Source organism: Pseudochaenichthys georgianus, chromosome 3 (genome assembly GCF_902827115.2).
Source record: "Pseudochaenichthys georgianus chromosome 3, fPseGeo1.2, whole genome shotgun sequence".
NCBI lineage: Eukaryota > Metazoa > Chordata > Actinopteri > Perciformes > Channichthyidae > Pseudochaenichthys > Pseudochaenichthys georgianus.
The window spans coordinates 51,963,402-51,980,627 of record NC_047505.1 but is presented as its reverse complement, the minus strand read 5'-3'; the positions used below and the strand labels follow the sequence as shown (position 1 = coordinate 51,980,627).

At 43.4% G+C, this 17,226-nt stretch overlaps 1 protein-coding gene across 1 annotated transcript in view; it reads left to right on the top strand.

The window, feature by feature from the left end:
• Positions 1–17,226, top strand: part of ppfia1 (PTPRF interacting protein alpha 1) — an 80,263-nt gene that overhangs the window by 5,852 nt on the left and 57,185 nt on the right. The window contains exons 3-5 of the mRNA XM_071201705.1: positions 13,433–13,534; positions 15,448–15,612; positions 15,938–16,012. Of these exons, the coding sequence (XP_071057806.1) occupies positions 13,433–13,534; positions 15,448–15,612; positions 15,938–16,012 (342 nt within the window). The remainder of the gene's footprint in view (positions 1–13,432; positions 13,535–15,447; positions 15,613–15,937; positions 16,013–17,226) is intronic.

Below are 17,226 nucleotides of genomic sequence, written 5' to 3'. Positions count from 1 at the left end.
GAATTGAAATGAATTGCGCTCTGTTATTACCCTGAGACGCACTAATTGTTTTTTCCACAGTGGTGAAATTATTTTGTAGCCCACATAAAGTAAGATCAAGATGTTCTTCCTCCTCCTTCTGTTCATCCTGCTGGTAGAGGTTGTGTGTGTGTATTTCTTTATGATGCTTTGGTGCAATAACTGTTGTTAGGAGGAACTGACAAAGCAGCACTTCACTATCAGCTGCATCGAAACATTAAGATTCCCTTTTGAACTTTTGATGTTGGATAGTTTCGTGGTCTTCAGGCGGTAGGTAGGTAAAGCAGAGGGGAAGTGTTCTCCCTGGCTTCCTCCCTCCCGGTGAGAGTACCCTTCCACTGGAATGCACACACATTCCTGGGCCGCCTGCTCGCACGGCAGTAGCTTCTTCAAACTGCAGCGGTGCCCTGCTGGAAGCTGCCTATTTGTTCTTTTCCGTTGTCTTTTCTTTGCTTTAGGAGTCGTGTGTGCTGGCTAGATTGCTCTGACGCTCGCCCAGTGAAATGCAATGTTGTGGAAAGCTCATTGACACCAGTTTGAATGTGTGCACGGATACAGACCAATTTCAGGGCCCACATGTTGCGGCAAAGTCCGTTTCTGTGCTTCTGTGTCAGCCAAGGCTTATTATAGTTTCTCTTGAAGTGGGCCTCTGTGTTCGTGTCGGCTGGCAGTGGATGTACAGCTGCTGTGATGGTGGAGGCAGTAAAAGAGAGACGTGGTGGTAGTTGGCTACGTGCTTGATGTTGCTGCTTTCATAGTTTTTCCACACCGACTAGTAAACGTCTCGCGGCACTCTCACTGTCTTTGTAGAAAAAGTACATTTCATGAAAAATGCCAACTATAACCAAAACCAATACCAGGTGGCTTCATATATCACAGCGACATGTCTCTTATTGGTCGATGAGGTTGTGAAATTGAGTGCAAGTGAGATGAAGGACCCGTGTCGAGCATATGGAACAGATTCCCATTTGGGATGCGCATTGTCTCGTGGATACGTTTTCCAAATGGTTTAAAATATGTTTTTAGTGTGATGTATTGTCTTTGGGTGTAATGGACATTTGGAAACACTTCTCAAATCAGTGTTTTATTCAACATGCGAACATAAATGGAAAATGAAATTGATATTAAACTTTTCTGTACGTCACGAAAGTTTTGTTTTGAGACCGGAGAGGGTTGATGCTCCAGTCTGGTTCTGTTTAAGATTTAGTTTAAACGTTTACCACACGGAGGAAAAGGCCCATATGTTCTGCTTGCTTCTGTGAAGTTATTACACATGTACATTAAGATGAATACAACTAATTATAAAAACACACAGGTATGCAGCGTACACAGATATCCTCAATAATTGATCACTTTTAAGAGCTAGTTTCACTGGATCTATACCGTGTACTGAAATGTCTAAGCCAGTGAAAAAACAACTTGAGTTGACGCCACATTAGGCTAAAACATTAGGGTCAATAGCAAATTCTGTTTAGTTGACTACAAACTTTTTGTTGTACCTATTCCACATTACGACTTAAAGTTCACGAACACACGAAAAGGGCTTCATCTCAACAAACATTGCCTTTTGCGGAAGTCTGCAATGTCCAATTGACTTTCTAGTTGATATCATTGGTAACTTTCAGACGTTTGATTGATGTGTAAGATAACGAGTCATCCTGAGTGAGTCGCTGCACGGTAAACCAGTCTTTCTCCATATAAGTGACACACGCTGCATGTTGCACAACACTCCTGCAGCTTCCTGTGAGCCAGACACTGTTAACGGGGGATGTCATGCCCTAAATACTCCAGACTGCAAAGGTTAACAACATGGTGCTAAACCGGACGTTGCTACAGGTACCGGTGAGGCTATGAAATACAATCCAGGCAGGCTGGTCTGAGTAATGGATCCCTCTCCGCAGCCCTGTCACTCACAGGACCCTTTGGCCTCTCTTCTCCGTTATGACTCCTATCGAGGCTGGTCCCACAGTTACGGCCCCTACACACGGCGGCGTGCGTTGCCGCTTGGCGGTGGGCGTGTCTTGAGCTTGGGGAGTCAACGCGAGCAACACGACCAACAACCAACCACATGAATGTCCCGCCCCGGACATACAAAGCAAAGCATTCATGCTACATCCATGCTGGCTAACTATACTGTCTATGCTTGCTAGCTGTCCATTCAAACTAAGTACACTGGATATAAACTCCCCAAACAGGCGAGAACCTACCAGTTTCCCCCACTGTCTCTGCCACCTCCCTCCATGCCCGGTTCCTCCGGTTTGTATCCCGTTAATAGTTCTGGTCGTAAAGAACCGGGTGATTTGCTCCCGTAATTTCTCGTTTGGAATATGAGGAAATGAACTGCGGTCTGGCTCTCCCTGCTTACACGCGGTTTGATTGGCTAGCGCTTCTACTGTCAGATTTGCATAAACGTGTTGGATTGGCTGACGCTTCCAGCTCAGCTTCAAAAGTTGAACATTGCTCAACTTTTGAATCCTGGAAATCTTTGCTTCGCTCCCCCACAATGCAGTTCGGCGAAAAGCGAGGCAAAGTGACGTCATCCCCATTCAAAGTCAATGGGCAGAGAAGCGTTGGAAGTTTCTTCTGAAGCTGCTCTGTGGACGTACCGTTAGGGCTGCTCGATTGGCAAAAATCATAATCTCGATTATTTGGGTCAATAATTGATATCACGATTATTAAAAAACGATTATCCATTTACTTTGGAAAAATCCATTTAATGAAAACGAATTGAACAGTATGTTTTAAAAAAATGATTACCCTGAACTTTAATTATAATTCAACTGAAAAACCGATTAAAAATAAATAAATTGCTTTTAAAATAATTATAATGTCGGTGACGCAGCGTCCACACTGCAGCGTGCGTTGAAGCTTGCTGGTGGGCGTGTCTGAAATTCGACCAACAACCAATCACATGAATCTCCCACCCCGGACACACAAGCACGCGGTTTGATTGGCTAGAGCTTGTACTGGCATGTGATCTGATTGGCTGACTGCTCGTTTTATTTAGATTACGTTGTTTTCGTAATTGTTGCCTGCCAAAATCGTAATTGCGATTTTAAAATACGATTCATTGAGCAGCCCTACCCACAGTGAAGTTAAGTGAGAAGGAGACTAAACATGAACCTTTATTGACTCCAAGTCCAATACCGGAAAACTAATATCTGCTTGACTTGACTTGTATTCCTTGTTCTTGTGGCGCTTTAAGGTCATCGTTGGGAGATGGTCTGAACTGAATCATCTGCCAAAAAAACAATGTGCAAATAAAGATCCATTAAATACTGGATATCGTTTTGAGACTAGAATACACAATATTTGTAAAGTTATCTTCACATTGTATTTTAATCTATCCTCCGTCTCCACTACTGTAAATAACAGTTTACTCAACACTTGTCTACAAAACTGTTTCATTTTTAAAGAAAGTCAGGGTAGAAGCTACTTCAGTCCTTGACTTGTCCTTCAACATACATTTGCTTATCTAGCATCTTGCAAACCTTATTCCAACTAGGGCTGTACGATTAATCGATTTTAAAGCCTGCGATTTTTTTAAACTTTCTTTTTTACATTTTTTTATCTTCTTGTGTGTCAGTCATCCACACCAATCAGAAGTGCTGTGCTCCACATGTACCAGCCATTGTTAACCAATCAGAAGTGGCCCATGATGGAAGGTGATAGACAGATTGATCCAATCACCTGCCAAGTGCTTTTGAAAGTGCCTGCCCTTTCCAAATGGCTTCCAATGGAGCTTTCCTAGATGGTTTGGTGAGACATCTGAGTCAGGTTAGCAATGCTCCATCACATGTTCTACATCTAAAAGGGTGAATCTTTAACTGAAGCTTGACTTTAAAGCAACCCAACGGAAGTTTCATGTAAGTTTAGTTCTTTCACTCGTAGCTCGGGCTGCGGGGCTGCTAGAGACGGGAGCACGTTGAAACGACCTTCCTAGCCGGAGTTATGGCCGCATTTTACAATAAACTTCCGTTGGGTCGCTTAAAAATAAATATCGCAAATCGCAATATTTGTCAGAAAAATCGCAATTAGATTTTTTCCCAAAATCGTGCAGCCCTAATTGCAACATTTGAAAAAGTTAACATACGAAAAAATAAGTAAAGATGTAATAACGAGATCATGTGTTTTTCGGTTTCTGATATTTGGCTGCTTTTTTTCAAGGATCCAATCGACGACACTGACCAACTTGTATATTCTGGTCAGGGCCGCGATGGCATGAATTGAAAGTCTTCAGTGGTGAGACACGGAGACAAAGACGGACTTGTTCCGCAGTGACATGAAAGTGACAAGTGTTGCCTTCACCAAATGTGATCTGAATAAGTAACGCAAAGGAAACCAACAGAAGGTGGTAGTCAAGGTCGTGCTCTCATACAAGCTTTACAAACTATCCTTATAACTATCCGGGTTCGTTTGTTCAAAGCGGCAACGCGGGATGTTGTATTTGAGAAATCTAGAGCTCATTGTCGTTTCCTTGGCCCCTTTTCTATCCAATGTAATCAGTGTCTTAGTGAAGCTTCACCTCGGACTGTTAGACGAAGGTCATTAACCACAACATATGAAGTTGCTACGTTGCTTTCTGCATAAAGTTAACAGTTCTAGTGTGTATAAAATCGACGAGCGTCCCCCAAATGAAGAAGCAGTCTTGACTATGCTCTTAATCATCTCATTACCTGAATAAATACGGCTACATTACAGCAGGAAATGATTCTGTCTCCAAGCCCATACAAGGAGACGCTGTCAAAATGAGTTTCCAGACTTTTCTCGTCACCTGCGTAGCCACATGACGGATGCAACCGAAAACATTCCTGACCTTTTTAGGGGCCCACATCCTTTTCCAGCCTCATCAGTCATCAGTGTTTACAATGAAGTGCACGAGATTGTGGTCTGAAGCTACTGTTATAAGGACACTTTCACGCCCTGTAAGTGGAGCTGTTTTTCCCCAGACAGAGTTTAACAGTTGTACTTGCAAGTGCTCACTGAACATAGTGATAGGAGAGTGTATTAAGGCAGTTGACAGTTAAATAAACCAGGTATTTATTTAGTATACTCTGTCGGCATGGGTCGAGTTATGACGGAAGCTGCATTGAGGCACTTGTTTCTCTCCAGCTCACAGTTTGTCGAAATAAATACTTGAAGGATAGAGTGTGTTACTGACACTGACCCTCATGCAAAAAGGGAGGAACCTGTTGTAGAGACGTAGAGACCTGTTGTAGAGACGTAGAGACTCTTCAAGTGGCATCGATTGCTTTAATACTAACGATTATTGAACAATGCCTGCTCGTTCAATACCAAACCGTGTCAGTGAGCCTTGCACCACCCTTTACCAAGATCTAATAGTAATGGTGATTTGCTGTCTAACGTCTTAGAGCAGGTACAGCATAACCCACTTTGTGTGTGTGTGCGTGTGCGTGTGTGTGTGTTTCAGAGACGTGTCTACATTGGGTATATCACAGGTGTAAAGGTGTGTTATCGTTCAGGAACAGGTACCAAATTCTAGGTATTGGCATTACCCTTATTATTATATATTCATTTGTTATTAAAGTCAATATTGTCATAATTAGGATTGTTCAGCTACTGTATCTTGGCAAAGTGCCCATTCTTTGCTATACTGCTTTACATTGATAGCAAAGCAGTATAGCAAAGAATGGGCACTTTGCCAAGATACAGTAGCTGAACAATCCTAATTATGACAGAAACAATATTGACTTTAATAACAAATGAATATATAATAATAAGGGTATTGCCAATACCTAGAATTTGGTACCTGCTCCTGAACGATAACACACCTTTACACCTGTGATACACCCAATGTAGACACGTCTCTGAAACACACACACACGCACACGCACACACACACAAAGTGGGTTATGCTGTACCTGCTCTAAGACGTTAGACAGCAAATCACCATTACTATTAGATCTTGGTAAAGGGTGGTGCAAGGCTCACTGACACGGTTTGGTATTGAACGAGCAGGCATTGTTCAATAATCGTTAGTATTAAAGCAATCGATGCCACTTGAAGAGCTCCCTCCACAAAAAGTCTGTGGGATTTCTCCCAAAAATGCGGCAAACAAATGTTAATGACACCTACACTTTAGTCCAGAAAGATAATTTCCTTTTCTTTGGTATTCACCAGTGGGGTATTTACTAGGGTTGCCAGAAACGGACAACAATACCAACGTATTTCATGTCGTAGAACAAACATCTCTCGTGTTAACCACAGACCTTTTTATCATGCTAACGACAAAAAATACTTTCAAAAAACAACTGACTTCCAGGCGATAGAAAAGGAGCCGCTGACTCATTTCTGGGTTCGAGCACTCTATTGATCAGTGCCTCCACGTCACTCTATTGATCAGTGCCTCCACGTCACTCTATTGATCAGTGCCTCCACGTCAGCTCCATTGGCTTCACACCTTCTCTCCCTGCGTGCTGGGCAGCCGGCTCAGCAGCTGTCAATGGGAGCCATTGTAATGTCTAATTCGTTTTTTGACGGTGAGTCCTCCTGGAGGCGAGCAGATGCCCTTGGCACCGTGTCAGATTTCAGCACACGCCATAAGCTTTTAAGAACGGCTAAAGTCATTACGCTGCAGGCAGGCCTGTTGGTTCCGATCTCAGCTCCAGACACGGCACACTCGGAAGGAGGAGTGTGAAGGGAACAGAGCTTATTCTCTCAAGCCTATTGACCTGCTCTCAAAGGCTGCCAGGCGTTAAGAATCCGGAAGAGTTGACCTGTGCTGTAAAACAAGGGCAGAACACTACATGTTGATGATTTGTCTTATCGGGGTTTGGTCATTAGGTTGGTTACATGAAACAGCTGCAGTTAAACGGTTTCTATGGCGACACAATTGTAATCATTAAGTGTGCCGTCATGTGGAGTTTGTTTTACATTCTTGTTCATGTTGTTGACCAGACGGAGAGGAGCGAGACGGTTTCCTGATCTTCCGTTTTGCAGCTTTTATCTGCCTGCGAGAAGAGAAACGCTTTATCGAAATGTCAACTATCCTTCTCCTCAGAAATATCAGAATTCAAAACCGCAGACGTCTTAGTTTTTTTTATTTAAAGTATTATGTTATTTGACGTTGCATATGTGGTTAATGGTTAAAACATTGTATTAAAGTATTTGTTACGATACCAAAATACGTGTTCTTAGTTGGTACCTACTAAGTCCGTTTGAATGCAAAAAAGAATACTAACGAACCAACACAGAAGACATAAAAGACGTATAAGAAAATATTCAATTTAAAACTCACTATTCTGTTAAAAAAGCACCGATATGCCGTTTGAAGTGTTTGCAAACTGCATTCATGTTATTTTGCCTTTCCAGTGCTCACATTCCCCCTCTCCCATTCAGACATATCTCTTAACAATATGGTAATGCATAACGTTTATCTACTCGTATATTATATACACAGACACAGCATTGAGCTTCTGTCTTAGTGCCACCAAGGTGCCGGACTCTCTTCCCCGAGAGGACGAGTGCTTATCCCTGGAAAGCTGTTGTGTGTTCCTCCTCCTGTGCTTTGTAACACTGTTCCTTTAATATGTTGGCACACATATTTGTGACCCCCCCCCCGTCCCTTAATCCCCCCTGTTCTGAGGCTTACGGAGCTCAGCCCACTCCGAACCAGCATGTTGTTCCTAACAGTCTTCAGTTTAGGGAGGCAGAGACGGATCACGCTGTAAAGCCCATAGCTGCCATCACGTCTGTACACGCTTACAACTATACGGCGTTCAATCGGCAGATTCCAAATGCATTCATATGTTCGGGAATAAAGTATTTATGTTGTAAACATGTTGACCCCCAATCTGATGCTTTCACAACTATCTAAATATGACACTCATCTACGGAGATAATACAAAGGGTAGTCAGGCTGCATAATCAATCAAAAACGTTGGCAGTATGCATAGTATTTCTAGGCAACAAAAGAAAGGCAAAGATATGTGTATATAATATCTGATGGAAGTATCGTGGAGTTGCAGGAAAGTCCAAGCACACAAAGTTATCTTCAGACTTAACAAAACATATATGTTTGGTAAAGATCCTCTTAAAGAAATCACACTAATTCAATCTATAATGGTATTTAAAATGTGTTTCAAAAATAGTGATTCCTTCTTACTTCAAAACTTATATTGCATTTGCAATATCAGTAAAACAATTATTGTACGTCTTCAAATCACGAGGCCGTAACTTCAATGTGGTTCAAAAAATTGAAAACATTGTATATTTATTAGGGATGCACGATATTGTTTTTTTAAACCGATACGATAACTTCCTGCTTCTCAAGACCGATTACCGATAATAATATAATATATATATATATATTAAATGTACCTGTAGTTTTTGCACACCTGGTGGTAAAAAAAGACTAGTAGTGAGCATGACATGAGCATTACTACTATGAACAAAACTAACCCTGGGGTCGTTTCTGGCCTTTTTCAAAAGCCTCGTGGATAGGTCAAAGCCCCGGTGCCTTTGCAGCTGGCTTTGGATTCGCCGCTAGTTTAGCAGCGCAGGCGTCTTCGTACGCTTTTAACACACCATCGTAGCGATGGCGATGTTTCAGGCGACTGATCAGGTTGGAAGTATTATAGCTCGTTGCCTTTTTCCCTCCTTGTGGAACTTCTGCATCTGTTAATACAAATAGCAAGCGAACTATCTAACTCTGAAACTTTGAAATAGTCCCATACGACCGACGACATGTTTGTTTACTGTCCTGGCTTCACGGCCGCACGCCGTTCACGTCACAGCCAGGCATGAGTTAGGGAGCGCTGGATTTGTGAAGAACTCCCCTCTTCCTAAACCACTAACACCACAGTGCTGGCAAAACGGGAGGAGCCGAGTGAAAAACAAGCGCCCCTCATCCCAATCCACCCACACCGCAGGATCTGTTTCTTATTTTACCCACAAAATATATTGTATATTATCGGGGGCTATTATCGGGTTTATCGGGATGACGTCATCATTCCTATTATCGGGCCGATAATTATCGTGCACCACAAACATTTATGCACGTATACACACAAGAAAATTCTTTACTTGACAAAAAACCTGATTCTAATGTAGATAGAAATTAAGAACACTCTTATTTTAATTTATTTTCAAATGGAAAGTTACACGAGCAAGAGATTGTCTCATGTCGACCTTGTGTTGTATTGTGCACGTCTCGTCCTTATAGGCAGCGCTACTATCCCGGATGACTGTCATCACAGTGCTTTCTTTAGCATGTGGGTGGGCTCGTGCATGTTAAACAGAGAGGGGGGGGGTCTGTGGGTTGATGCTCCAGTCTGGGCCTGTTTAACATTTTGTTTAACCGTTTACCCCATGGAGGAAAAGGACCATATGTTGTCTTTTTCTGCTTGCTTCTGCAAAGTTATTACACGCATACATTAAGATGAATACAACTTATTAGAAAAACACATCAAAGTCGACACGCATATCTACAATAATTGATCACTTTTAATTGCTAATTTCACTGGTTCTATATACGGAAATGTATAAGCCAGTAAGTATCTTGTGGGTTCTTCTCTAAAGCCTGATTGTTCTGGACTTAATGTAACCGCACTTCAAAACACAAGTACAACACACTCCCGTTTGTCTACAACATGATGTTTTGTGTAAATAATAGGCAGGAAAAAAGAGGGCGTTCAAAGGCAAAAGACAATCTTAAGGTTGCTGCAGGAATGTAGGAAGTAAGCCGCTCTGTAATTACCCCAGAGCCCGCCTCTGCTGCTCTCTCATTGGCTAGCAGAGAGCAGAGGCGTTGGTCCTAGCCAATAGGAAACTCCCACTGACTCCGTTCAGGGAAGCTGAGTCTGTGCCAGGCTCTGAAAAAGCTCCAAGGCTGCAGTGAAGGCAGGAGAATAGTTGTGGTAGTGACTGAAAAGAACGATCAGTTCCAGCTCCAACCCCCCCCTTCCCTAGCCCCTACAGACTCACACACACACACACACACACACACACACACACACACACACACACACACACACACACACACACACACCACACACACACACACACACACACACACACACACACACACACACCACACACACACACACACACACACACACACACACACACACACACACACACACCCAGCTGTAGGAAATATAGCAAGAAGGCCTCGCAACTCAGCGCGCCTGTGCTAGCTTCTGCAGGGCAAAAATCAGGATGGCACATTCTTTAGGACCAACCATGCATGTAATCCCTAAAAGTGTGTGTGTGTGTGTGTTCACAAGTTTCTTCACAATATGTTATTCTTTAAACCGTGATGCAATATTTTCAATTCCACCACAATATGTTTTTATATGAAATCAATATCAGATGGCCGTTCAACACAGTGCATTTATATCAACTAAGAAAAAGGGAACTATATAATTATTTGACAATTATATTACTGTTCTTTTCCTGGTATTTAAATCCAAAGCAATCTATTATTTTCAAATAAAAAAAAATATCACTTCGATCTATTTTTGTCTATAAAGTAGTAGATGTTTGTGTTTAAGCACTTTTCGAATGTTACGAGAAGTGGTGCGCTTGTTGTGACGCAGACACGCCATGGGAATTTCTAAGCTACTAACCATTCAGAAACGTCCTGATGCAACCGAGATGTTTGCACCTCCACCTCCATCTCCGCTGCTTCAGGGTCAGTCTCTGGATCAAATTGATAATATGCTTGAACACATGCATTGCTCTGAGATGACAAGTTTATTCCACACTCGTAATCACAGCACGCATGGTGACGTGACTCTCGCCGGCTCTGTGGGGGGGGCGTGGTCAGCTGCTGCTCAGAATGTTCAAAGACGGGCTTGGAATAGAGCGAAAATGAGCGAAACGAGGCATGGCTAAAAAATTATCTGTTTGGTATTTTGAAAAATAAAATGTATAAATATACCTTATATCGGTTATCATTTAAATATAGCATGATAGGTCTCCTTTAAGTAATTGTTGATGTTTTCGCTGTGCATCAATGAGTTTGGATTGTTGATCCTTGATACAGATCCATTTTGTGGATGGCATGCAGAGAGAGGAATGTGCACGGCCATTTATTGTGTGATCACCGGCCGCAGAATCCACTCGGATAAAGCGCTGCAGGAGATAAAGTGACTGTTTACACGAGCAGGATATCAGTCTGTGAGTGCTCTTTCTGCACCTTCTGCTTCCCAGCCTAACGATCCTGTGCTGACCGGTGGCGAGCCGTGACCTTTATACCTAGGCCCCCTAGACCCTCTACTGGTGTTTTCACGCTACCAACATGTTGGTTTCGATACTGATCAAGATCAAGACCGGTCAAGAATTGCGATTCCGATTCTTTTTCGATACTTTACTTAAAAAACAGTCTTAAATGTAATTATTGTGCTTTATTTCACACCAGAACCAGAACACAAACTTTTAAACAATGAGAACAATAAATAAAATAAATGACAAGAATTCGTATTAAATAAAAGTAATACATGTCTTACAGACGGGCCTCGTGGTGTCCGTAGGCTTGCCCTCGCTGTCGGAGATATCGCTAAAATACTTTCAAATTTCGCTTCTGGCGTCTTTTCTGTCACCAAGCCGAGGCGCAGCGGCAGTCGCACTCCCACTTGCAGCTTCTCGTTTTCTCACATGCTCTGGCAGCTAGCGCGTGCACGAGAGGGGAGGGACTTAGAGCGTGCTTGAGAGGGGCGGGACTTAGAGCGTGCTTGAGAGGGGCGGGACTGCAGGCACGGCTGCAGAGCAGGGAGTGGAAGCAGAGCGCTGAACACACACGGCTCTTATTAAAACGGCGCTTTCTCACCGGAGTACTTTTCCCCGTCATTCTTAAAGTACCGATACTAATGAAACGGAGGAATCGTACCGTTGTTAACGGCAGGGTATCGCAGTATACCTTTCAAGTATCGATACACCGTGCAACACTACCCTCTACCACACAAAACAACACCATTTATATAAACACCTATCATGACAGGGCACCCACAGCCAAGTAACCATTCCAAATGAATGAAGTCGAGACGGCGGCCCACATTGAAAATGACTTGGATGATCAAATCACTGAAACCAAAGTCCGTCCTTTTGGATGAAGCACTTGATGGCGGGTCCTTCAGCTGATCCTTTGCCACTCCAGTTTATCATTGGGACTCAATCTTGAAAATGACTCGGTTAATCATTTCGCAACAATGTCATCATGCATTTCCTAACATTCGGTCTATATGCTGTAAAATGTATTATCTCTTGGATTTACACACGGCATCTATTGCACGTCTGTCCGTCCTGGGAGAGGGATCCCTCCTCTGCTGCTCTCCCTGAGGGTTCTCCCATGTTCCCTTAAACTGTGGGTTTCTCTGGAAGTGTTTCCTTGTACGATGTGAGGGTCTAAGGACAGAGGGTCTAAGGACAGAGGGTCTAAGGACAGAGGGTCTAAGGACAGAGGGTCTAAGGACAGAGGGTGTCGTATTGTCATACTGATATTCTGAACAATCTGTGTTGTTGTATTTGCTGTAAAGTGTCTCTACTGTAGGCTATTGTTATTATATGTACAGCACTTTGGCTCGACCAAAAATCGTTTAAAAATGTGCTGTATAAATAAAACTTGATTTGATCACTATCGCTGACATGAGCCATCATGAACGAACTTATGCTAATCATAAATCTACGATTAGATTTATGATTAGAAAATAATAAAAGTAGGATAGACATGTGGATATTATCCGGTTCGTTTTCCACAGACCTTATTTCCAGCTATTTTTCAAACCCTCGGGAGAAATCCCGCTGCTTTCTGTGGAGGGAACCCGGGCGCAGCTTACTTCCAGGTTTTAGGACGGTCACTGATTACAGACTGGTCTCATGGCACCTTGTGACCTTGTGACTGATCACCTTCCCGAGTGCTGAGATCTACATGTAAGGCTTTCAGAATATTATTATTTATATGTTAAATATAACATCACAGCATCCAATTCTCTGATAATCAGAACGTCCATGACAGGAGTTGGTTAACAGGGTCACCACTGGAGGAGCAGACCTGCCCCGTGGAGCTCTTATGTCACAGCGGCTCCCTGCTGTGACGCCAGCCTCATCGATGCTTTAGCCAAGTGTCGGTAAATCGTGGCAATAATTCAGGAATCAAGTTATAATAAAGTAAAAAACCCTAGATTTCGTCTACCAGTTTGTCCTGCATTCCTTCATCACGACACCACGCATCTATTTCCCCCTAAATGATGGACAAATACTTTTTTAAACTAAATTATAATTGTGATTAACGCAATTAAATGTTTTGACCGATTGAGACCCGTAAAAAACATACAAGCTCCCAGCCTCAGTATTATCCACCTTTTTTCTTTTTCTCTATCGCAGCGTCTTCGGGAACCAGATCTGCGCTTCTCACCAAGAAGTGCTTACATGTTTCTGTATATTTCTATTCTAGGAGTTTGCTGCACTAACAAAGGAGGTGAACATATGCCGGGAGCACCTTCTGGAGAAGGAGGAGGAGATTGCTGAGCTGAAGGCGGAGAGAAACAACACACGGGTTAGTACACACACACACACACACACACACTGCATTATCTAACAAGTGTTACACATGGCCTGCGTACTCCTGTCGTATCGGTTGCATTCCCCCATGTGTCTGCTTTGGGAATGGATGTTGTCGTAACGCTTGTTGACAAATCCCATAATTATATCCTATAAAACAAGCCGTTGTCACGAGTTCGGGGCGCGGCAGATTGCTCAATCATCCAAGTATTCCAACAACTGACATTCGATGTCGGCACATGCAGCTTCTCAAAGGAGGTTTCTAAAGGTCCCGCACGCCGCAGGGCTCCACTGCTCATCATCTATTGCTAAAGAATTGTGTTTATTAATTTATTTCACAAATGTTTTACTTGTTTTATTGTTTGCGAGCTGAGCTGGGATTTTTGGATTTTATTGATTTATCTGATGTGACGTTTCCATCACATCGGACTCCATCAGCATCCCAGAGTCAAAGCGAGTGTTAGTCCCTGCTGTCTCTGACCGGAAGACTTTTCTCGTGTTGCATTAAAGTTTGTCCTTTTTAATATTCAACATCACAACTGTATGTTGTCGAGCAGTGGACTCGAGTGAAACGAAAGACAAGGTGATGAGACTTATGTTAAAAAAAATGGGAAACGGCAGTAATGTTATCAAGCATTACACATGAGTTAAAAAGATACAATACAAATAAATATAATTAAATAACAAATAAACATACAGAGAATATATACTGTACATATCCACAGTAGAAAATACATCAATTAATGCAACAAATATACAAGAGCAACAAAGGCATTCCAGGTTCACCAACGCTTTCTGCTGGTGGCGGATCCACATTAGTGATTCATAGAGGGGGGGGGGGGGGGGGGGGGGGGGGTGTTGAGGGGCTACCGTGCAATATAACACCTATTGGTGCTTCTTGATGCAACGCAATGTGTGTCACGTCCCCAGCTCGCTTAGGGTAAAAGGGAAGCCACACGAAACCAGGTGTTCTTGGTAAGAGGTTGCTTTTAAAAATAAATTCAAAATAAAGATATAACCAAAGATACAGGCTCTTAAAACCAGATATCTGTTCACACCAACGCTACACAAAACAAAGGCCACAGATTATCACTGTCATAGCGCACTATGGGCACTTAAGGCTAAAATAGTGAGGCGTCTCGCACAAGTTTGACGCCGTCACAAATCACAGAATACACACTTAAGCACACTTAAGCACACACCCTAACTAACCACTGTAGCAGAACTAGAGCTACTCATAACGTAAGGAGAGCACCGAGAGCCGTCTGACACAGATTCAGACCTCTCCCGTCTAACTGAGATGCACACCTCTTGTAAGAGTCCCCGGAAGGTGTGGGCAGGGATTGGTGAGTCGGGCCGACCTGCTGCAATCCAGATCTTCGGTCACGCCGACCGGAGGAGGGACCGGAAACTGGCATCCAATGGCGTCCGGGCAACGGCACAGCTCATATACATATAACATGCACAGCTGAAAACAGTTCTGTTAACCATGCCTACTACTAAACCTACCTAATAATTCTGAAGGACTCTGAAGGACTCGAAGGACATCTCTACACACAGTACACATAACGACCAGCGTCGCAACATGTTACATTACTTTGTGTGACACCTTGGAGCGTTACAAACAAAGTATTTGTTGTCCTCCATATTTAAAATAATGATTGAGCCTAAAACACAAAACCGAGCACGTGTTTACGTTCATTACGATTCACCATGCAAAGGCTCCCACATCAATACTTCATATGTCCACAAGTATTGGCTTTTGACTTAATAACGACGACCTTTTCTGCATCGCACAATGCGTCTAAGAGTTCACGTCCTTCCTCACCCGTAGTTACACGCAGGACGGGTTTCTATGCTTCTTTGGGCAATGGTCTTGATGTGATGTCTCTCCCCTGGTGTGATCAGCTGCTGCTGGAGCACCTGGAGTGCCTGGTGTCTCGGCACGAGCGCAGCCTGAGGATGACGGTGGTGAAGAGGCAGGCCCAGTCTCCCGCAGGAGTCTCCAGCGAGGTGGAAGTCCTCAAAGCCCTCAAGTCACTTTTTGAACACCACAAAGCCCTCGACGAGAAGGTGTGTGTGTGTGTGTGTGTGTGTGTGTGTGTGTGTGTGTGTGTGTGTGTGTGTGTGTGTGTGTGTGTGTGTGTGTGTGTGTGTGTGTGTGTGTGTGTGTGTGTGTGTGTGTGTGTGTGTGTGTGTGTGTGTGTGTGTGTGTGTGTGTGTGTGTGTGTGTGTGTGTGTGTGTGTGTGTGTGTGTGTGTGTGTGTGTGTGTGTGTGTGTGTGTGTGTGTGTGTGTGTGTGTGTGTGTGTGTGTGTGTGTGTGTGTGTGTGTGTGTGGGGAAAACGAATGGAAGCTACATAATTATTAATTAACACTTAATGAATTTCCTGTCGTAGGTGAGGGAGCGACTACGTGTCGCTCTGGAAAGATGCAGCGCACTGGAGGAGCAGCTCACCATGTCACACAAAGAAGTAAGCACACTTATAATGGCATTAGCTCTTCCATAGGGACGCCAACTCCGTACCAAATATCTAATACGCTGCATTCATGTGATGAAAACATATTCTAGAACAACTTAACTGCCGACATTAAAATCACCTAACCTTCTAAAGCGGTTTATAGCCTCAGCTTTTCACCTTGAGGGATGCATGGAGGCTTAATGTCGCAGATGTGTTGAACTACAAGAATACGTCACTGGAACAGCAGTTGGGCTTTATCTTGGCAGCCCCGATATACTATCTCTTTTTTGCTGCAGTTATTGTTAGATTTCAATATTTAAAGGACAAGTCACATGATGCGAATACACAGATTTTAAGAGGTTTTTTTTGTTTGTTAATCTTGACATTAAAGGTAGGGTAGGCAAGAATGGAGAAACCAGCTCGAGTGCGCTAGATTTTGAAAGTATGCAGCCGAAAAAAATCTGCCCCTTCCTTCAGACTTCCCCACAGAGCCCCTCCCCCAACACACACGCACGCGCACATGACCAATGAGGGCACGAGATAAGTCTGTGCCCCGATGGAAGGCTGACAGGCAGGTAGGCCATCCAGTTACTTTAGCCGGCTCAGATGATTGGTCGTGCTTTTTACAGCACCACGGCTTCCACACAGATGATATTTGTTTGTTGTCAGAGCATTTAATGTATTCATTGCTATCGGGACGTTAAGAGCATTCCATGGAATATAACGAGTGTTTCTGAAGTGGATTACCTACCCCGCCTTTAATGTAAAGTTGGTGAATTGCAGGGACCAAACCTTATGGCACATGATGCATGGGTGAAAACATGTTTCCGTTCCTCCAGAACCTGAATAGAGACCGTTTGCTCATCAGAGTCTAGATCAGCTGTTATCATGCATCACATTAAGAGACTTTTACACCCCAGGAGATGCTGGTAGAAAACACTTGACTCAATGCAACGTGTATTCTATCACATTGGACCTGCTTCAGAAGGCTCTGCGGTCCCGGATGCATCTGGAGCATCCACTGTACCTCAGGAAGAGACTCCCAGCTCTGACGAACACACGTGTTCATGAATGCAGAGCTTTTAGTGCCGTGTGTTGAATGGGATCGAGATGGACAAAGGGCCAGAGGATCTTTGGGAAGTGTCCTAGATTTCCTCTCTGCTTCGGTCATCTTTTGTTCCTAGTAATCTGCCTTGGACCACACACACACACACACACACACACAC